The sequence below is a fragment of the Grammomys surdaster genome, unplaced genomic scaffold (assembly GCF_004785775.1).
Source record: "Grammomys surdaster isolate TR1022 unplaced genomic scaffold, NIH_TR_1.0 205, whole genome shotgun sequence".
Classification (NCBI taxonomy): Eukaryota; Metazoa; Chordata; class Mammalia; order Rodentia; family Muridae; genus Grammomys; species Grammomys surdaster.
Genome location: NW_021604650.1, coordinates 6,828,419 through 6,849,298, shown reverse-complemented (window position 1 = coordinate 6,849,298; position 20,880 = coordinate 6,828,419). Strand labels below are relative to the sequence as shown.

At 53.1% G+C, this 20,880-nt stretch overlaps 2 protein-coding genes across 3 annotated transcripts; one reads left to right on the top strand and one right to left on the bottom strand.

The window, feature by feature from the left end:
* The first annotated feature begins 583 nt into the window (after positions 1 to 583).
* On the top strand, positions 584 to 2,314 carry Tssc4 (tumor suppressing subtransferable candidate 4). Of its 2 annotated transcripts, XM_028771139.1 has the most exons (3): positions 584 to 731; positions 981 to 1,073; positions 1,158 to 2,314. In XM_028771139.1, exon 3 carries the CDS (start codon positions 1,179 to 1,181, stop codon positions 2,130 to 2,132), a length of 954 nt encoding a protein of 317 aa, XP_028626972.1. In that variant the 5' UTR covers positions 584 to 731; positions 981 to 1,073; positions 1,158 to 1,178; the 3' UTR covers positions 2,133 to 2,314. The 2 variants fall into 2 exon arrangements, with proteins under 2 accessions (XP_028626972.1, XP_028626971.1); XM_028771138.1 differs by having other exon boundaries at positions 584 to 1,073.
* A 1,201-nt stretch (positions 2,315 to 3,515) lies between these two features.
* On the bottom strand, positions 3,516 to 20,763 carry Trpm5 (transient receptor potential cation channel subfamily M member 5). The gene is made up of 24 exons (XM_028771112.1): positions 20,647 to 20,763; positions 20,061 to 20,241; positions 18,852 to 19,018; positions 18,020 to 18,206; positions 16,705 to 16,769; positions 16,389 to 16,580; positions 16,004 to 16,106; positions 14,660 to 14,778; positions 13,971 to 14,309; positions 13,765 to 13,905; positions 13,533 to 13,656; positions 12,989 to 13,134; positions 12,218 to 12,330; positions 11,980 to 12,072; positions 11,380 to 11,638; positions 10,583 to 10,701; positions 10,270 to 10,402; positions 9,447 to 9,621; positions 6,813 to 6,966; positions 5,727 to 5,908; positions 5,284 to 5,416; positions 4,436 to 4,508; positions 3,923 to 3,989; positions 3,516 to 3,604 (listed from the first exon to the last, which is right to left on the bottom strand). Exons 1-24 carry the CDS (start codon positions 20,761 to 20,763, stop codon positions 3,516 to 3,518), a joined length of 3,471 nt encoding a protein of 1,156 aa, XP_028626945.1.
* Positions 20,764 to 20,880: the final 117 nt, after the last annotated feature.

The following is a 20,880-nucleotide window of genomic DNA, read 5'->3' as shown; positions in this document are numbered from 1 at the left end:
AGCCCCGTAGATCCTCAGGCTATGGTCCCTAAGGATGCAAGAAAACAGCCCCAGGCCTAGAGGAGGATTATGTGTGAGTTGAATAGTAGGGTCCAGCAGCTAAAGCGTCCGTGCCTGCGTCAGGAAACACAGGCAGTGCCCAGGGTAGCGGTCTCGAATTTCTGAAGTCCCCAACCAACCCACCCCAGGGACCACTACATCTCTATATGCCAAGAGCCAACCAGGACCTTGGTCCCGCCTCACTCCAGAAAGCCAACAAAGCAAAAGACCCGCACCACTTCCGTCTAGGGCCGGAAGTGTCTAGAAAATTGGTTGGCGCTCCCAGTGCGTGGTGACGCACTTCCTCCTTGTGTCAGATCGGGCCCAGGCGACTTCCGACAGACGACGCTGCAGGCCTCAACCCTTTGCGATCGGCAGTTAGCCCTGAAGTATTATGGGAATCGTGGCTCCGCCTTTTCCCCTGTCGTCATTTCTGGGTGGACTTCCGTATGCACTCCGATCTTCGGGATGGCACACGTGTTAAGGTTATTAGTCTTGACAAGCGTAGGGCAGCGACGCATTGCCTTCTGGGAGTTGTAGTTTCTCGGGCGCTGAAGCCCCGATATTCTGATAGCCAGAGACTCGGTTTCCCAGGAACCCAAGCGAGCTTGAACAGGCCGGAATCCCGGGAAACTGGCGGGACGCCGCGGCAAAGGCGGCAGGGTTTTGGAGCGTGTACGGACGCTGGAACGGTGAGCACTGGCCTCCCTAGGGCCGCGACCAGGCCAGTCCCTTGCCTGTTTCTGCCAGCCCTTCTTCCGGACCTGGGTGGTGCCCTGCAGTGTGTACCCAGAGAGGCTGCGCTTTGCTGAGAGTCCGTGATGGGACGAGCAGCTAATGGAGATCCCCTGTCACCAGCATCTCCCAGCGCTCATCTATTGTATGTCCACACTGTTATGACCTCATGGTTCACTCTTTCCTTAACCCCACCTAACCTACAGCTCCACATCTGTGCGTGCTAGGATACCCTTTAGCCACCCAGCTTCGCGAGGCATCACGTCTGGCTGAGTAGAGGCGCCTGGCTCACAGTGGAGGTGAATGACGGGAGCCTGGGAGGACGGGGAGGGGTGCGGCCTTAAGTACACCTCTCACGCGGAACTGGGACTGCTTTGCTACAGGTGGGGCGGGTGTCAGGTCGTATGGCGGAGACAGAGGCTGGCTTGGAGGCTGAGGAACCCACGGAGGATGACACCCTGCCTTCTGACACCGTCTCCCTCAGCGACTCGGACTCGGACCTCAGCTTACCTAGTGGTGCAGAGGTCCAAGTGTTGTCCCCAGAGAGGCTTTCCGGGGAGGGCCAGGAGGACTCCGGCCCTGATGACCCTCCCTCGCCCCCCACGGGCATCCCCACCACTGCAGTGCAGCCGTTCCACCTCCGAGGCATGAGCTCTACCTTCTCCCAGCGCAGCCACAGTATCTTTGATTGTCTGGAGAGTGCAGCCCGGCAGGCACCATGCTCTGCTCCCCAAACCAGTGTGAGTGACAATGGCAGCTTCAAGCGACCTGTGGCTCCCCCAAGTCAGACTCCAGCAAGGAGCCTGAGCAGAGTGCATGGGAGCACTGGCCCGACCAGAGTACTCCCTGTCCCTGATTATGTTTCACACCCTGAGCGATGGACCAAATACAGTCTGGAAGATGTGTCTGAAGCCAGTGAGCAGAGCAATCGTGATGCTGCCCTGGCCTTCCTGAGCTCCCGAAACCAGGCGTCCCCCACAGACTATGTGCCCTCTTTCAACCAGGACCCCTCTAGCTGTGGGGAGGGAAGAGTGGTCTTCACCAAACCAGTGCGGGGCAGTGAGGCTAGGACTGAGAGGAAGAGAGTCCTAAAGAAGGGGGTTGTGTCAGGTGCTGGGAGTGAGGCCTCTGTGGAGCTAGCCCATCTCGCTGGGCCTGAGGCTGAGGAATGGAGTGGCCACCAGGTACAGCCAGAGGTGGTGGTACCTTCAGAAGCTGCCCATCCTGAGTCCCCATCAGGCCCCATAGGTATGAAGGCTGTTGGTTTCCATGGCAGCAAAAAGAGAAGCAGAGACCACTTTCGGAACAGAGACAGTAACCCAGAGGGTACAGGGTCTGAGAGAGGACCCTCAGTTTGACTGCAGTGCCATCACTCCACCCCCTCACCTGGCCAGTCCAGGTGGGAAGGTGTGGACTATTTGTAGTAGGGGTATGTGTGCAGCAGCTCTGGCAGAGACTGGGAATTGTGGGTCAGGGGACCTTGAAGACCTTTGTGCCCCAGTGTTTTGGGGTGAATAATAAAGGTTTCAAATATCTTGAATTTTGTGGAAGTTTTTTGGGCCCCACTCAATAGTTCTGTCTAAACAGCCCTGGGCAGCTAACTACAGGACCACATCTCTGCCAGCCTCACCTTGCCTTTACCGCCCCAGTGAAGGTTTGCCATGGTCATTTACATTGTCACTGGTGAACCTACCCAGAGGGAGTGGGCTCATAGCGGTGCTCAGCCTTGTGCCCTTGATAATAGTGGGTAAGCCTAATCTGTCCACCATCCCCAGACACCAGTGCGTTCCCAGCACTAGGCCTGTACAGACCACAGGCTATAGGAAGAGAATAAGTTGTGAGCCAGCATATGGTTGGTGTCCAGGTGTATGTCTCTAGGATTTGTGACCTCTGTGTAAGACACAGCTGATGGTAGGTCAGGAGGAGGAGAAGGACGAGTATTTCATGTGGAGGCTATGGACTTGGACCAGGTTAGCTAGCCTGGCCTGCTAAGCACCAAGTCTGCCCCAGCCTCTGTAGTCCCCATTCTGAGTTCCCCTAAAAAGGACCTGGGTGGTCATTTAGTTTGAAGAACAATGGAAGGAACAGAGATACCATTCATTGGGTCAGATAACCCTCCATGTTCTTCAGGTGTTTGAGATGTTGGTTTAGCCACCCCTGTGGTCCAGTTTAGTTGAGTTGTGGTGATCTACGGGCTTTATAGAAAGTAAAATAGCACTGGATACCCTTGAGCAGTATCTTGGGGTTTGTGCCAGAATGATCACACAAATAATGCTGTGGGGGCTGAAAAATGGGAGCTGATTACAGTAGATCCGAGTCTTGCCCTCTAGAAGCTGGTTGGCTGATGAAGAATGGGTCAGATGACAGAAAGAAACCTCTAGTGTTTAAGACGTTGGCTTTTTAGGAACTCAGGGTAAGACAGAGGCTAGACCTAAGTACCCATCCAGGCAGATGGTGTCCTCCTGTGTGGGACTTGGCCAGTTCCAGCTGTCCAGTCCAAGCTGGTGAAAGCTTTAGGTAGGACATGAAAAAACTTCCCCTGCCAGAAAGAATACCTCTGGGGCTTCCAGATAGATGCAAAGACATGAGTTTCATTTTCATAGGAAGGATATCCAAGAAGTGGTCTGTGGCAAGGTCTTGAAGACCATTTCTCCAGGATGCTGGGAGTAGGGGAAGGTTGATATGACCCAAAAGCTCAGCTTGGCCAGGTCTGGGCCTCTAGGGCAAGTGGTTTCTCCATTTCAGGTGTCTGAGGGTGGCATACCAGCCTCTAGGTACTCCCTGTCTCTAGCAGAGGCTGGCTGACTCCTGTGACCACAGTTCTGAGAGCCTGGGAGCAAGAAAGGAGGAAAGGACCCTCAGCTGGAGAGCCCCAGCTGGGGCAGGGCAGGAGTGAGGCAAGAGCCAGGACATGGAAAGTGATGAGGCTAGCAAGGTCAGTGCTAGGCAGAGCCTTGGGGAACCTGCTGTGCCTTGGGCACCTGTATGCCTCAGGAACAGTGCCCTGCCAAGGGTACCAGGAACCTCTAGCACAGGTGGAGAAGGCAGGACCTGATATGCAGCCCACAGCTTTTCTCTTGCCCTAATCTGGTGGCCGAAGGGAGGGGCCCATACCCATCTCATTCCCATGGCCTGAACCAACACTTACTTGAGTAGGTGCTTCCTGGAGCCAGTGTATCAGTCATGGAGGACAAGAGGAGCATACAGTAGTTGGCCTGGAGAAAGCCAAGGGAGGTACTGGGACTTTGGTGGCCGGGGGGTGCTGGGGGTTGAGGGGGTTACTTGGGGGCAGGGGTTGCTTTCCTCCCACGTGATTGCCCTCCTGCCAGGGCTACTGCTGCCCTGGGACTCCACACTCTGGACCAGGTCCCCCCATAGTGCGTGATAAGGGATGGTGACCGGATGTGATGCTGATCCTAGGTTTTGTTGGACCAACTCTAGAAGCACAGTGGGTCTCTAAAGTGAGTTGGGGCAGGGACAGGCATAGGCTAACAAATGCCTCTGCCCTGAGGTCTCACCTGTCCTGCCCATAATCCTTCCACTCTGTCCAGGCCCTAATGCTACCCATCAGAAAGCTGATACGGGGCTGTGGTAATTCTCACAGAACCAGAAGGATGTCACCACCCCAGGAAGGAAAGTGGATAGTGGGTTGCTAGCTTGCCTGTGACTCCAGACACTTGATCCTCTTTTCTTGCTCTCTCAGCCCCACGATGTATTTGGCAATCAAGTCCACTCTGTGGAAAGCAGGGCCAGCCGCAGTTGTGACACTTCCATGGCACTCCACAAGGGGGAGCCTGGGAGTCCTAACTGCTTTCTCGGAGTGGGGGTGGGAGGGCCTCAGTCGGATGTTGCCTCTTGCTCTACTGTCCTTCCAGTCTTTATCTTGGGATAAAGATATCTGGGCCCTGTCTATGAATATGGAGCACTTCTGTACCCTCCAAGAGAGTGAGTGTCCTTCTTGAAGTAAGGCAAAATAGACCACCAAGCAATAGGATAAACAGCCGGTCATCCCTGTAAGCGTTCGGGGACAGCCCCTCCACCACCTAGCACCACCTGGGGGTGGATCTTCAGACATGAGAGAGGAGGAAGAGAGTCCCATTGCAGAAAGATGCCTAATTATGGGCTTATGCTCTCAACCCCCACACATATACACCTTCCTCCTAGAGCAAGAGAGCTGGATCTTGTGACCCAGCCATGTTTCCCCAGCTCAGAGGTCCTGTTACTGCCACTAGATGGACTCACCCAGCCTAAAGGCAGTTCAGAAAACCCCACCCAATACTGAAAAGGCTAGATATTCCCCCACCTTCATGTGTTCACAATGGGGAGCCCCTCTCAGACTTACTGCCCCTCATAATACCCAGCTGATCGAGGTCAGCTCAGCCCTGCTGCATCTGAGTTCACCTGCCTCCTGGCAGGGCCCTTTCTACATCTCTGGGCAGCTCGTGAACAGAAATGATGGCACCTGCCAGCCTGAGCCTCATATGCTTGCTGTCCCACAGGAGGCCCCACCTGTATGCTGTTTTCCTCAGCACCTCCCCCTCGCTGTCCCTCCTCCGTTTCTCCATGGTACTCAGGAAGTTCTCCTTTTGAACCGTTTCCCAGGTAATGATCTTCTGGTCCAAGGGGTCAGGTAAGTCTCTCTCTGGCAATGTGGGAAACAACAGCAAGCTTTGGAGAGGTATGTGGGCCCCTAGGGAGAGCCCAGGCCCAGGCTAGTGCAAGGTTGACCAAGGGCAGATGCCATCGGGCAGGGCACCAGGTGGATGACACAAATAAGCCCCATGCGGGGATTTCAGGCTGCAAGGGGACAAGCTGACCTTTTGGCTGTCTAGTCTGTACCTGGAACTTTGGTTAACCTGGGAAGGGCCTAGATGAGAAACCCCAGCCCCTTCTGTGGTCTCCTCTGTCAGTTGGGACCCTCAGGAGCGTTGGCATCCGGCCTGGGGCCTCACCCAGGTGTTGCCGTTTGTGCTGGGCTTCCTTCCTGAAGACCTGCTTGAGCACCAAGCTCAGGTGGCTGAGCAGGATGAAGGGCGGGGCCAGAGCTGGTCGTCCATGGTATTCAACGATGAGGTGATAGCGTTGAAACTTCCAGAACATATCTGCATTGCCCTGCACCACCTGAAATGTGTAGCTACAGGGCACATAGTCAAGCCCTTGCCTTATAAGCTGCTCTTCCTGCCATGAAAGCACCCTACCTTAACTCGACATCTACTTCCCATCCCACATGCAACCTCCTGTATCCCATTTTCCATCCTTCATCTCACCCCTTCACCTCCCACTCCTTATATGGCATCCCCCATTGCATCCAGTGGGTAGCTAGGCTGTGCTGGGAGCCCTTTCAGAAAGATGGAGGCTAACAGAGTTAGCTTTAACCATCAACCTGACAGAGCCTCGAGTCATCTGAGAAGGGAACCACAATAGAGGGACTGTCAAGATCCACTGAGCTGTGGGCGTGTCTAGGGGGAATTCGATCGATGGAGGAGGGCCCAGCCCACTGTGAGCTGCACCATTCCCTGTGCAAGAGGTCTTGAGCTGTGTAAGAAGTCTAGCTAAACATGAGCCTGAGGAGCTAGCAAACAGCACTCCTCTGTGGTTCCTGCTTTGAGCTCCTGACCTGACTTCCCTTGGTGATGGACTGTGATCTGGGAGTGTAAGATGAAATAAGCCCTTTCTTCTCCTAAGTTGCTTTCAGTCAATTTTATCAAAGCAACAGAAAGGAGGCTAGGATGGGGGTCCAGCACAGCTCAGACACATTCTCAGGTATACTGCAGTGGAGCTTACTCAGTGGGGTTGTTTATACAGCTCTGAGTCCCCAACCCTCTAGAGTCACCTTCCTAACAGGATAGACAGTAGGGGTGGGCTCCAGGTATCCATACCTGGAGTGTTGGCTTTCTACTGCAGATCCAGCCCAGTGGACACAGCAGCAAAATACTAGGACATGGATCCTGTCTCTGTCAGCACCCTAAGACCAGCCCTACTAAGAGGTAGCATGAATTAGTGAGGTCAGGTGGCCAGAAGTAGAGGCAGGAGGGTACCTGAACATGGCGATCAGAAGGTTCATAAGTAACACATTAGTGACGAGCAGGAAGGTAACCAGTAGGAGGATAACCAGCCAGTTGGCATAGAGATTAGGGCAGGAAGCTGAGCTCTCCAGCATCAGAGGGTGAAGAGAACAGTTCACACGGGCCTCTGCAAGGCAAACAGACACCTTCAGACTGGGAGTGTGGTTCCAAGCGGAGGCCAACAGGGTGCAGGTGCTGGGTAAGTGGCCAGGGGCCTGATTCACATGGGGCTAGCTAATTTAAGCACCAAAAGTCCCATTGTGAGAAGCCAGGCCTAGTTGCACCAAACCAACAGGTGGACTGTTCATTGTCTGCCTCCTCCACTGGGATTCCATGGAGGTAAGCCCAGTCCATGTCAGGAAGTGAGAACAAGAGTCATGGAACCCTTTCCTGTCTGTCATTGCATGAAACGACTCCTCCATCTACCCTAGAAAGGCCTCCTGCCCATGCCTTTCCCACTCAGGGTTCCTAGATGGTTGTAAACCTGCAGCTTTCAAGGTATCTCTGCCCATAATGGGAGTATCCAAACCCCTGGGCATCCCCCCAAGGACTCTGAGTCACAATGCTAGCCCCTTATAAATGCCATTCCTTTTATTTATGCTTCTCCCCTGCAGGGCCCCACCCTGGCCAAGCCTGCAGGGCTGTCTTTGTGCTGTGTGCTGGTGCATAACTGTCTGTGTAAGTAGGTGTGGGCATATATGCATGCGTGCATGCAGGTGCACCACCTGTACACTTCAGTGAGTTATTGCTTCTGTTCTTCTAGCTCTGCCTTGGGGTACAATTTTTGGATATTTGACTTTCAAGGTCTACCTGTATGTACTGGCATTCTTCTGACCTTGTCTCTCTTGTCTTTCTGGGACAAATCTCTGCCTTGTTTACCCAGTGAATTATTATGACCAGTCAAGCCATGTGAGTTGTGGTGTGTTCTACTGGATGGAGGGGTGCATTCAGTCATCTGAGAGTGCCAAATCCTGTCTTGCCCCCTCCAAGCCTGCCTTAGCAGCCACCCCAACCCCCAACCTATGAATCTGCTCCAGGTTCTGTTTCTCCAGCTCTCATCCCTTCCCTAGGTGCCCCAGAGAGGTGGCCAAGCTCTCCTTTGAAAAGCCATAAATCCTGCCTGAGGTCTGAGAAGGCCTGCCTGGCCTGATTGAACACAAATTTGGCCCTGAAGCCCAGAGACTGGTGGGGAAAGGAGGAAGTGTGTGATGTGGAGGAGAAGTGAGAACTTCCCAGGTCTCTATACCCCGCAGACTGGGCCAGAACTGCCCAGGCCTCAGTTTCCCTCTGAGCACAGGCATGTTAGAGAATACCAGTCCACTCTTGGCATAGTCGACACAGTGTGTAGGGACTGGTAAGTCTGCTTCATGGCTCACTCTGCCTGCTACATCTATAGTGGTTCTGCTGACCCTGCAGTGGCCTCCATCCCTCCTCCTGCTACCCTTCTAAGCTGCCAAGTGGCCTGAGCTTGTTTCTCAATACCCGTGGAGAAGAAACCAGAGTTGTAGTTACTATGGAACTGAGACCCCAGAGATGCCCTGGCTGGGGTACTCACCTTCCTCTTCCTGGCCCCAGGGACTGGGGCCATGAGGCCATATGGCTCTGGGGAAGGGAGAAACAGGCAATGTCTGTTTAAGCTAATGGCCTAGAAAAGTGATGGCTCAGGTTGAACAAACACCAAAGGCAGTGTGGTGGGGAGAAGGAAATAGCCCAGAGTATGGCTTGGGAACACCCCAATTAGAAGTTAATTTCCAGCCCTTCTGTCCCTGGAGGCCTGGGCTTGCTCCAATCTCACTGTCATCTGTTGACAAATATTCATCAAGTGTTGTAATTGCTGACCTGGCCTCATTAATGGACTCCCCCAGGATGGCTGGGGTCAGGCTTCTATTGACCATCCAAACTGCATGACCTCATGGTTAGATAACACTAAGTCCCTTGACACTAGCCAGAACACTGACACCTCCCCCAATGCCTGAATCTGTACCCTATCTCTAAGCCTGCACATATCCAGTAGTGACATATGGAGCCTCTGTCCTGATCCCCCATTCTCTGGGACTCTTTCTGGCCTAATGAGCTGAATCCCTATGTTTACCCAATCTTAGCCACCTTAGGTCCTCCTAGGTCCCCATTCTACCTCCAGGGTTTTTCTTCCTCAACTACCCACAAGACCCCTGCAGTAAGTACAGAGTTGCATCCACTTGTCATGAAGCCCCTAGAATCTCCATCAGCCCTAACTAGGTGTAGGGCTTAGCTTGAGGGGACACTCATAATTACAGACAAGCCTCACACCACTGACACCAACAAACAACACACACAAGTTGAGGCCCATTACATCACTTGACCTCCCCAAGAAGAAAGCCAGCCTTACATATTCATGGCCTACTTCCCAGCCAGGGAAAGGTTGGGCAGGCACTCCATGGCTGGCTGTGTCTTACTCTACTCTGGATCTCAGCCTAGAAGGTATGCAAGACCTGTGGTCTAGACTTAGGATGTCATTGTCTCAACCATTTTCTGCTAGGGACCTGGTAACCCAGAAGTCCCAGTGGAGGAGTACATATCCTAAAGCCCACCAGCCCATCAGCCCACCCTTCCTGGCTCAGTACAAACCATCAATTTCATCCAGAGGGATTTGCCCAAATATCTGCAGGTAAGGCCTGTACAGTACACGGCGGAAAATCCATTCCAGGCGGCCATCATGGGGGTGCAGCAGGGCCTGAGTGGTCACACCATAGGCCACAAGCCACACGCTCAGAAAGAAGAGGAAGAAGAAGACATCCTTCATCTGCAAGGGGAGGGTCACAGGACATGGATGGCCTGGGTGGGAACTTGCCCTCAGGGGTCACAGAGGGGCTCACTCTACCCCAGGGTGGAGTTCAGAGAGCTTACCCTTACCTAGGGTTGGAGTTCCAGGGTTTCACCTCAACCTAGGGTTAGAGTCCCAGGGAAGTCATCCCCTCCCAGGCCTGAGGTGTTAGGGTTCTTACCATTAACTTGGTTGGGGTTTCAGTACTTACCCCCCCATCTAGAGTGGATGGTCCCAGGATTGGGATACCACAGGGCTCACCACCACCCAAGGTCAAGGTTCCAGAGGGCTCACCCCTAACCCAAGTTAGGGTTCTGGGGAGCTCATCTCACCAAGGATTAGGGCCCCATGGGCTGATATGTACCCAAAGCTGGAGTTATAAGGGTCACTCCTCTATGTGGACACAGTTGGTACCTCATCCCCATCCAAAGTCATATCTCAGTGCCCTTCCCATCTATGAGTCCGTGTTCCTTTGGGCTCTGCAGCTATCTAGGGCTGGGATCCCCAGAGACTCACCCCCCCTGACAGGTTTAAGGTCACTATCCACTGAATCTAGGTTCCCCATCTATCCAGGGTGGGGTTCCCAGTACCTTACCCCTCTCAAGGGTCAGGGACCCAAGAACCCACCATCCGCTCTACAATGATGATCTTAGGACCCAACTGCTTGTGAATAGCAAAGATGTGGATGAGCCGAAGTGTGAACACCATGAAGTCAATGGCCAGAACGGTCCGGCCAGCCTCAAACACCGAGGGCACCATTCTGGAGAGGGACAAAGGCTGGATAAGGCTGCTGGTGCCCATGGAGGGCAAGAGGTTTCCCCCCAGACACAAAGTATGTTAGTCAACTGGCCAAAAACCAGGTTCCAGGACCACATTGGGGTTTCAGAGAGCTAAGGAGGTCTCCTAGAGCCTGCCCACCAGCCCACCTGAGACTACAGACCTACAGGTGACACCAACAATGAACAGGAAGATGGCCACCATGTCACACTTGTTCCAGTTGTCTTCCACGTACAGAGTGAACTTCTTCACCAAGTGTGTGTCCTCATCTGTAAAGAAGCCCTGACAGAGGGAGAAAACCTAGTTGCAGTACCAGATCTCTCTTGCTGAGACCAGGGTGGAATCTGCATGACTCGGAGCTCAGTTTCCAAGTTAATCAGAGTCAGTTGATGACTAGCACCCACTGTATGGCTAGAACTAGAGGTCTCAATGGAAGAGATTTCAGGGATAAGTCTGGGGACAAAAAAAAAAAAATGAGGTCAATCTAAACTTAGGGTCAGGACTGTCTCCAGCTGAAATTCAGGGTCAGTTTCCATTGAGTGTCTGGACTTAGCCAATGACTCAGGTCAGGGTTCAGACTCTGACTAGGGAAGCATGATCATGATCAATCTGGAGCAGAGATCAGGACTCAGGATGGAGCTGAAGTCAGCTCAGGTTGGCTCTAGGACTGGAGCTCTGTTTGTGACCGGGATCAGGGGTCAAACTGATGACTAAGACTCAGTCTGTGACTAGGATTAGGACTTAATCTGATTAAGATTGGGAGCTTGGTCTGGATCTGGGACTGGGGCTCACTCTGTGACCAGGACCAGGACTCAGTAGAATGGGTTGACAGAAAAGCCACACGGTGGTCTTGTTCTATAGATTAAAAAGTCCTAGCTCCCCCAGAGCAGATCCCACCTGAGGCACATATAACATAGCCTGAGTTGCAGAGCCCAGGAGCAGGCCATGCTGGCCACTAACCTGTCGGATTTCCTCCAGCACCAGTGTGAACACCCAGAAATAGAGGGTAACCTCAGACCCAGATGGCCCCTGGGGTGGTGGCCTGAAATCCACCAGCAGGACATAGGTGAACAGGAAGAGGAATGCGAAGTACATGACCACATTCCCCAGGAACACAGTCACGGGAGCGCCCCAGAACTTCCTCCACCGTGTGAGCAGGAAGGCAGCTTGTGGGCCTAGATCGCCTGGAGCCCTTGGTGCCTCTGTTAGCTTCCCCAATCTGTGTGAGTGCAAAGGTCACCATGGTGAGGATGTACTAAACCACAGTACCCCATGGGAGCCTGACTCTGTCTACCACGTGTCTGGCAGCTGGCCACTGCCTAGTCGTAGTCTTTACTCTCTCTCCATCCTTCCCCCCACATTCTCCATTCTTCTTAGCCCCCACCCTCCCCTACCTTCTTAGCCCTGCTCTGTCCCTTCTAGCTCACAGTCTCCTCTGCTTTTTTCTGCCCCCTATGTTTCCAGGCCCACTCTATCTTTCTGTTTTCTAGCTCCTTCCTTCTCCACTTCTTGCATCCTTCCTGTATCTCTTTGTCCCCTTCACCCCCTGTCACTCCTTACTGGCCACCCTGGCTGCATAGGAAGCTCTTTTCCATATCCATGCTGTCTGGCTCCTGCAAATCTTCCAGGTCAATCCTCTGCGGGGCATCCTCACTGCAACACAGAATATTCCAAGCACATAGACCAAAGAAAATACTGGACCAACATAGAAGGGGGGCCTCACATAGCCAATCAGACATAAGGCTGTGAGACATGAGAACAATGAGACTGGCACCTGCTCCTGCCTATATCAACCTACCTGAAAGAGATGAGGTTTGTGTAGATGAGGGCTGGGCAGGTGAAGGCACCCAGAAGCCGTAGGATGGGTGTGCCTGTGGCCATGTCTCCCCACCAGATCTTGGTCAGGAATGCCTAGAATAAAGTCCCATGTTCTGGTTGCTTGTCACCACACTTTCACTCACAAAGGGCTGTGTACCTGATATGCCCTTCCCAGACTCCTCTCAAGCCCCCTCCTGGAGCACCTGTTCAGGCAGAAGGGCAGACTCTTTATAGGAGGATGTGTTTGATTGTTTTGAAGCCCGCCTGCCTGCCTTTTCTTCTTTTTTCTTTGGAGAAGTCTCCTGTAACCTAGGATAACTATCACTATCAACTACATAACCAAAGATGGCCTGGAACTCCTGAGCCTTCTGTTTCTACTTCCGTAGTGATAAGATTGCTAACATGTGCCATTACACCTGGATTATTGAGTGCTGGGAATTGAACCCAGGTCTTCAAGCATGTTGCCACACAATCAAATGAGCCACACCCCCAGCTCTTATGGATTGGGGTTATAGACAACCAAACTGAGAACAGGTGTTGCTGGGCCCAAGAACCAAGCCAGGAAAGTATTCTTGATGGAGGAAGTTGAAATTCAGCCACTCTCCTGGTCCCTCCCCTACATAGCTTGGACATGGGCTAAAAGCTTCAGGCTGGGACATTAACAAAGGGACCTCAGTGTCCTGTCTGTGTAGCCTGGGCTCTGCCAACCTTCTTTGCTCCCTGGCCATCCTTAGGCTGATCAGCCACTTACTTGCACACCATCATGGGCAAAGAAGGCCTTGGCATCAGCTTCAGTGGCCAGGTGCAGGCACGTGGTCCTGCTCCAGCTGTGGTTCCTGCGCACCAGCAGGGCAAAGGCACGGTCCTCACTGTTGCTGTAGCACTCTGAGAAAAGATCTGTGCACAGAACCAGCTGCTGGGATGGAGTGCTGATGTCTGGTCCCTGGGGATCCCATCACCCCACCCTGTCCTCTGCAGTATATGCCCTAATCTACGTCCTAGGATTTAGCCAGGCCTCCCTTGCTACAAGGCCACTGAGAGTCCCACTGACCTCAGGGCCCTTCCCAACCTCTGACCTTTTCTGGCCCTTCCTCTTCCTCTTCCCCTTCCCCTTCCCCTCAGGATTGTGAGGGCCTCCACCTCCTGGTCAGGACTTCCTGACCAATTTCCATCCCCAGGAGGAAATGCTCTGTGTTTTGCTCTACACAGGAGGCCATGGGGGTTACCCTGGGCCACGTGGCTATCAGAGATATCTGCAGGGGACCAGAGGCAGAGGCCCTCTGCCTGTGACTCACCCAGGGCCAGCTGCTCATACTTGGCCTCACGCATGGTGCGGGCCACCTCTGCCTCTTTCTCCAGGTGGGACATTTCCTTTATGATCTTGCAGGCAGCCAGAGCAGCAGCCACACCCTCCCGGCCCTGGAAGATGGAGAGAAAGGGTTTTAGGAGGTAGCCCCACTGTCCCAACCTTCCCCAGTCTGCCTCTTGAGATGTCCAAGGGAGCTGTGGAATAAAGTGGCTGCTCACCATGGCCCAGAAGTATGTGGCCATCTCATAACGATTCTGCAGCACAGCCCAGAGGAACAGGTCCCTCCAAGGGTCTTCACTCTTCCGACTGAGGTCTGGCAGCCATTTCTGGCCTGCGGGCCGCTTGGGTGGCCCCCTCTCCTGCAGAAAAGGGCATCGACATCCAGCCTATCCAGCACACCCTGGGCCAACCTGGCTCTACTCACCTCCATCCTGCGCCCATCCTGGTAGAAGCCACGGCAGGCGTCATGCAGGAAATCTTTGAGTACACGGGAGACCTCGTGGAGTGAGAAGGCAGGCAGACCAATGGGCAGCTCCCGGGCCTGCTGGGCACCCAGGCCAGCCAGTGTCAACCGCCCCTCCTCATGCTTACGCTGCAGCAGTTCAAAGAGGAGGCTCTTGGGGGACACAGAGTGGTAAAGTTGCTGCAGCCGCCCATAGGTCAAGAACTCAGCCATGTCAGCACCGCTGTCCACAAAGAGGCGTACGAAGTCAGGCTTGTTGCTCACTAGGGCATCTGTCATCACCTCTTCCAAGTCACAGGACTGGATTCACCCAGTAGAAGAGATCAGGACAATAAAAGGAAGGGAGAGAGGATGAATATCCTCCCCTGGACATCCCCAACATGTTCCCTGAAGCTGGGGCAGGCATGGGTCAGCAGAGCATGCTAGCCTTAGGTGCCAGGGATAGGAAAGGTCTGGTGAGTTGACACTAAGAGTGTTAGGACTCCCCCAAAGTATGGACTTTGAGTGTTCCCTAATATTATCTTGACCCCCTCCAGGGCAATATCTGAGACAGATGGGCCCAGATGACACCCCTGAAATCCTACTACTTCAGACTTCAGTTTTTCCCTTGTCTGGTGTTCCCAAGTCAGGCCAGGGGAGGGGGAGAGCACCTTCCATTCCACATCCCCATTGAAGATTTCACTCTTGGCAATGTCCACGCGATCCCAGGCCACTGCTAACTTGAGCTCATCTAGGTAGTCTTGAGCTTCTTGGCTGTGGCTCTTGCAGGCTGTGGGTGGGGGTGAGTCCCACAGAGCTGGAGGGGAGGGACTAGAACTCTATGAGGACTTTATAGGGTTGGCAGCTGCCTCTGGACAGCAGAAAGAGGCATAAGGACCAAGCATTCAGGGGCAGCACCCCAGAACACCCCTGGCCATGGTTTGGTAAGGCAGAAGCATGCTTTCAGTAATGTAACACTCTGGCCAGCATCTTCTTGCCCAAGAGCAGGACAGGGATGTACATTCTCATACAAGCATATTTCTTCCATGGGGGTGCCTGACACTTTCACCAGAGGCCACAGTTACCCACAAGCCCCAGAGTTAAGAGCAACAGGCTTTTGCCTCCATGGAAGTGTGACTCACTGAAAACCACATGTGGTCCTGTATGTGTCTTCCTGGGCCTCACTATCTTGGGAAGGGGAATGACTAAATCTAGAGCTGTCCCTTTGTAGTCTGGGCTGACTGTGAATTTGTTATGTAGCCAATTTGCTTGAGCTCCTATCTACCAGGTAGAAACTACCACATCTGCTTTATGTGGTGCTGCCATTAAACCCAGGGCTTTGTTTATGGTACTCAAACATTCTACCAAATGAGCCACATCCCCAACCCCAGATGCCCCAGGCCCTCTTAGAGTGACCAATTCCTCAGGTATTTCCCAAGCACATACAGGTAGTTCCTTCCCCAGCACTACCTCTCCCATCTTCCAGCCTGTGCACACCCGCTCCAGGTCTGCCCTGCTACATGGACAAGCCTGGGTGGTAATCCAACATATCCATCAGTGGCTGAGTGGACAGGCCCATGGGACAACTACACAGTAGACATTAGAACTCAGCCATAAGAAGGAGGGACTACTGGGCACAGGCTGCCATGGGGACAGGTCTGTGGACATTGTACTTCAAGAAGGAAGCTGGGTACAAATAACACAGACTGTAATTCCATTCATATCAATTGGCCCCAAAGTTCATATTCTTAGACAGAAAGCAGGGGACTAGGACCTGGGGACAAGGTGAAGTTATTGCTAAGGCTATTGGCGATGGGGGGGGCAGTTATAGAAAATTTCCAGAACTGGAGACAGTTACAATGCCCTGAGGCTAGATTATAAGGTACCAAACTGAACACTTCAGAAATGCTTCATGAATGTGTGAGTCATCTTTCCTACCTGGGAAGGGCTGACAGGTATCCACTGTGAACACTACTCAGTCCTGCTGCCTCTGAGGGCAGGTCTAATTGGCTCACCTTTCACAAGTGCCTTGAGGATGACGGTGTCCAGGTCCTCAGAACCCTCCTGCTCAAAGTCGTACACTGTGAGTAGGTGGGGGTGCGCAGCAATGTTCTGTAGCTAAGACCAGGAAGAAGACTTGAGGTCTAAATATGTCCTAGAAGGGTCCTCAGATGGACCACTTTGTCCCTGCTAACCCACAAGCCTATCTCAGGACCACCCACAGACTGACCAGGCTAGCTGTCTGGTCTCTCTGCTACACAAGGACCTGGATAATTCCGAGGTGTATAAGAAGAAAGGGCACAGGCTAGGCCTGCAGGACTTTCAGGAAGAACATTCCCACTCAGGGGAGGCTGGGGGACAGAGGCAAAAGACGACCATAGCAGCCCCAGCAGCACGCACCAGCTCTGTCCAGTGTACAATGGCTTCCCAAGAGAAACACTCGCTGGGGAATTTCTCTCTGAACTGCTTCTCAGCCACCTGGGGCACCAGGAGATGAGGCTGGCTCACCAGGGCAGCGAGTACATCAGCAATGCCTCCAGAACCTGCCAGGATCAGCCATGGGGCAGCCTGCTCCACTGCCCTGGAAATCCTCTGAGGAGGCAGAGAAGGTGACACCCAGATAAATGTTCCACACTACCCTGAAGGTGCCCTGGAAACCCACCACATCCTTCAGGGCTCCAGCCAGGCATTTGTTTCCCCCCCCCCCCGCCCTTACCTTTAGGGTGCTGGGGTCACCATTAACCAGCAGGCAAAGGACAGGTATCTGGATGCTGCTGGTGCCTGTGGGCAGAGCAGCCATGAGGACATTTGATGCTCAGAAAGTGAGAAGTCAGGACCATCCCCAACTTCAGACATCTCCAGGTACCATGTTTCTCCACACCTGGCCTGGCCTGGCCAAAGCTTGCTTGCTTGCTTGCGTCCTTCTTTCTTTCCTTCCTTCCTTCCTTCCTTCCTTCCTTCCTTCCTTCCTTCCTTCCTTCCTTCTTTTTTCTTAAACTCAGGGTCTGATAAAGCTCAGTCTGGTCTTGATTTTAAAATGTACTTTAAGGATGATGATCCCCTGCTTGTATCTCCAGAGTGCTAGAATTACAGGCATGTGCCATACTGCCTGGTTTATTCTATGCTGGAGATTAAACCCAGAGCTTTGTGCACAAAAGGCAAGCACTCTACTAACCGAGCTATATCCCCAGCCCTGCAAGGCTGAACCCAGATAGTGTATCAAATCCCTGAGCCATGAGCCCAAGACTTCAACCTTATATCTGTACTGTCCAGAGCTGGCAGGTGACATCTCAAACCCAAAGTAACTTGAGAGAAATGAAGCCTGGTTGTACCTGCCACATCTCACGGGCAGATATGTGGCTAGGTAGTCACTCTACCAGCATAGGACAGAGTTGCTCTGCACTGTAAGAGACACACTGGGCCAACAAAGGGTGAGAAGCTGGTAGGATCAGCCCCAATCTGCTGTGGTTCTACGGAGGCCTTTGTGGTCTCAGACACAGATCTGCTTCCACTGTTAAAGTGCACTGGCTTTACCAAAAAATTATATGGTTGTTTGTTAATATATTATTCACACACTTTCTAAGCAATGATATAGTAGCTTATAAATATTGTTCGTCCTTTAATATTTTCCTAGTCTATCTCTCTTTCACACCCTCCGTTAGGCACAGATGTACCCATTCCCTCAGACAGTTCTGCTCCCTGGTGGCAGTGGAAGGGACTGCACCTCTGGGAAGACTATTGGCTAGCAGAGTCTACAGCCAGAGCAGTGCCGATTAAAACAGTGGCAACCGCCCTGAGGTCTGGCCAGGAAGTGGCTGCGTAGCCAGGGCCACATTGCCCAGCTGTGTCACTCTCCCATCCCACACCGACGGCTCTTCTTTCCAGGCCTTTTATGCTCAGGAATGCAGGAGCACCACCCCCTTCCTGGAAGGCCTTTACCCACTCTCTCCATCAAGTTCTTACTGATGTGTGCCACATCTCTGTGTCTACATCCCCAAGATGCTGCTCTGGGCAACTAGAGTGAGCCTTACCCCCATAACCTGTCCTCTGCTGAGAGATGTGCTTCTCCAGGCTCAGCTGCAGCTCTGCCAATCCGTCATTCGCACTCCCAAGGGTGCCTGGCTCCACAAGGATGAAGTGGGAAAGATTGCTGTCCAGGGGGCAGAGGGGTCCCTGAATGCTGCCCTCATCTGCTGGGTAGTGGATGGGAGTATCCTCCTGTGCCAAGGAGACATGGAGTACCAGAAACCTCAGGAGCAGCTTGGGCTGGGCCTTGCTGTGCTGTGCACGCCATGCTGGGGCCCTGGGTGAGGCTTCAGCAAGGCCTCAGAGTCCCCACCCCTCAGGCAGACAGAGGCTGGACTGCTGGGCTGGGGGCCTCCCTGGAATGAGTGAACCATGGAAACAGCTGGGGCCAGGGCTGTGTAAGCTCCACCTTCTAGACTCTTCTGGGCTGGGGTCCAGACTTCACCTCAGTGGGGCCTCCTGGGCTTCTAATTGGTTATGCCTTACACAGTCCACAGGGTGGGGGTTGTGTATGAATACCAGAGAGCAGAAGCCACCTGGCCAGGGTTTTCTGGGACTTGAGGACAGTCATCCAGCCAGGCTGGGCCCAGAGTGTTATCAGTCTGGCTTTCCGTAGGGAGTACAGCAGGTTGCCAGCCACCCTTATTCCTGAGAAATGCTGCCACCTGGTGGGAAGTGCTGGGCCTATGGAATCCAGGTAATCCCACTGCAGTCCATCCTCTCAAAACCTTCAGGGCCTCTGGGAGTGGTACAGTTCTTCAGCTTGCCTATAGCTTCCTCTGTCCACCCATGCTCACTAAACCCTATCAGTCATGGTCCTGTGAACCTGTCACTAACCTGGACACCATCTAGAAGTTGACGGTGAAGGATTCGATCCAGAGAGGCCATTCCGATGGCCACCACACGGACCTTGGTGGACGTGCTAGCCAGAGAGTGATCACGTACAGCTTGTCCAACATGGCGGGCCAGGCCCACATGGAGGGCACTGGTCAGGATCCAGGCACCTATGGGAGGAGGAGAGAAGGGTCCTGGAGTCCTCACAGCTGGCTGACCAGGGATTCAAGTAGTGGGAAATACTTTTTTTTCTTCTTTCCTCCCAGACAGGTTTCTACAATGCAGGCTATTCTGCAACTCAAGTAATTCCATGTGTTCTGGGTACTGGCAATGCAGTATGTACCACCGTGCCCAGCTACAGGGAACACTGTGAGGCTGAAGGAAATAGTAAGGTTCAGGAGGATATGTGTATGGCAGTCTATGACCTTTTCCAAGATTTGTCCTAGATGCTGCCCCCTGTAGCCTGTTCTGGGCAAGCATCTAAATGACAAAGTTCCCACCTAATATCTGACTGCAAACTATTCCACTTCTACAAAGAGAGAGACTCAGAATTCCCAACCCCGTTTTGGGGTATATATGTTCATGTGTGCAGGACAACTGTGTCAGGGGACAGGTGTATGTGGAGGCAAGAGATGCTGTTCACCTTGTCTCTGAAGGTTGGTCTCTGATGAACCTAGAGCTGATTGGTTGGGCAAGTCTGGCAGGCCACTGGCACAAACTACAGGGAACTCTGTTTCCCTTAACTTTGGGATTGCAAGCACAGGCCTCCATGCTCAGCTTTCTGTATGGGCGCTAGAGACAGGGCTCGGGTCTTTAGCCATTGAGTTATCTCACTATGTTGGTTAGTTTTAATTTCTTTTAAAAATTATGTAAGCATATGTCCGCATATGCATAAGACTAAAGCTGCCTGAGGAGACCAGAGGTGTTGAATCTCCCTGGATCTGGAATTACAGGCGGTTTCAAGCTGCCTAACATGGGTGCTGGAAACAGAACTCCAGATTCCTGCAAGAGAGTGCATGGTCTCACTGTCGAGCTTCTCTCTGATCCCCGTGCTGCTTAGTCTTAGTCAACTTGACACAACCCAGAATCACCTGGGAAGAGAATCTTAGCCTAGATCAGTTTGGCCAGTGGGTGTGTCTGTGGTGAATAGTCTTGGTCGCAAAGTGATGTGGGTAGACTTCACCCACTGCGGGCAGGGGGAGCCTTCCTTACCTGTGCTCTGAGCCGCTTTCACCAGCCCCTTGCGCAGGACATCCCGAAGCCAGGACTTCATAGCAAAAGGCCGTTCCTCACCCACCAGAGATACCACTAGGTTGGGGGCTGGCAGGTGCCACTCAGTGAGCAGGAGTTCAAAGAGCATGGAGGGGGCCACACTGCTTGGCACCTTCACAAACTGCAGGGTAAGAAAGAGGCTGGTGGGTTCCAGATGGTAGACAGCACTGGGTTGTGAGATTCTGATCATGGGGGAGGAGGCTGGGCATATGGAACAAGGCAGGCCACAGGAGGACAGGCTTTAGACCCTCCCTCCTTGGAGCAAGGCTTCTGGGTAGTATGGTCATTGCAATATATCCTTCCCCTGTGAGCACAGAGTAAGGCAGGAGTCCTGAACCTCAAGGTTCCCATTATCACCAGGGCAGGAAGCAACTCTCGACTTTTGCCCATCTGGTCAGGATCTCTGCACTCAGCTCATAAGGAATGGACACAGGGTGAGTAAGCCCCAGTAAGGGGCTTTAAGGAGGAAGTAAGACTTGGGGATTCCAGACATGGTGGATTTCACTCAGGCGCACATCGCCCCTACCTTGCCTCGCTTCTTCCCAGACCCTCCAAAGTTGACCTCTCCCCTGATTAGGACTGACTCCCAGCCATCCTCAGTGTCTGGGGGGCTGCCGGGGCAGGAGCTCTGGGCTGTCTGCATGGTGGCTTTTCTGTGAAACATATGATGGAACCCACAAGATGGAATAGCTGCCCCTCTTCTCCTCTTCATAAGGACGCCCCATCCCAGCTGGCATGTGAGGCAGCTGTTCATCTGCTG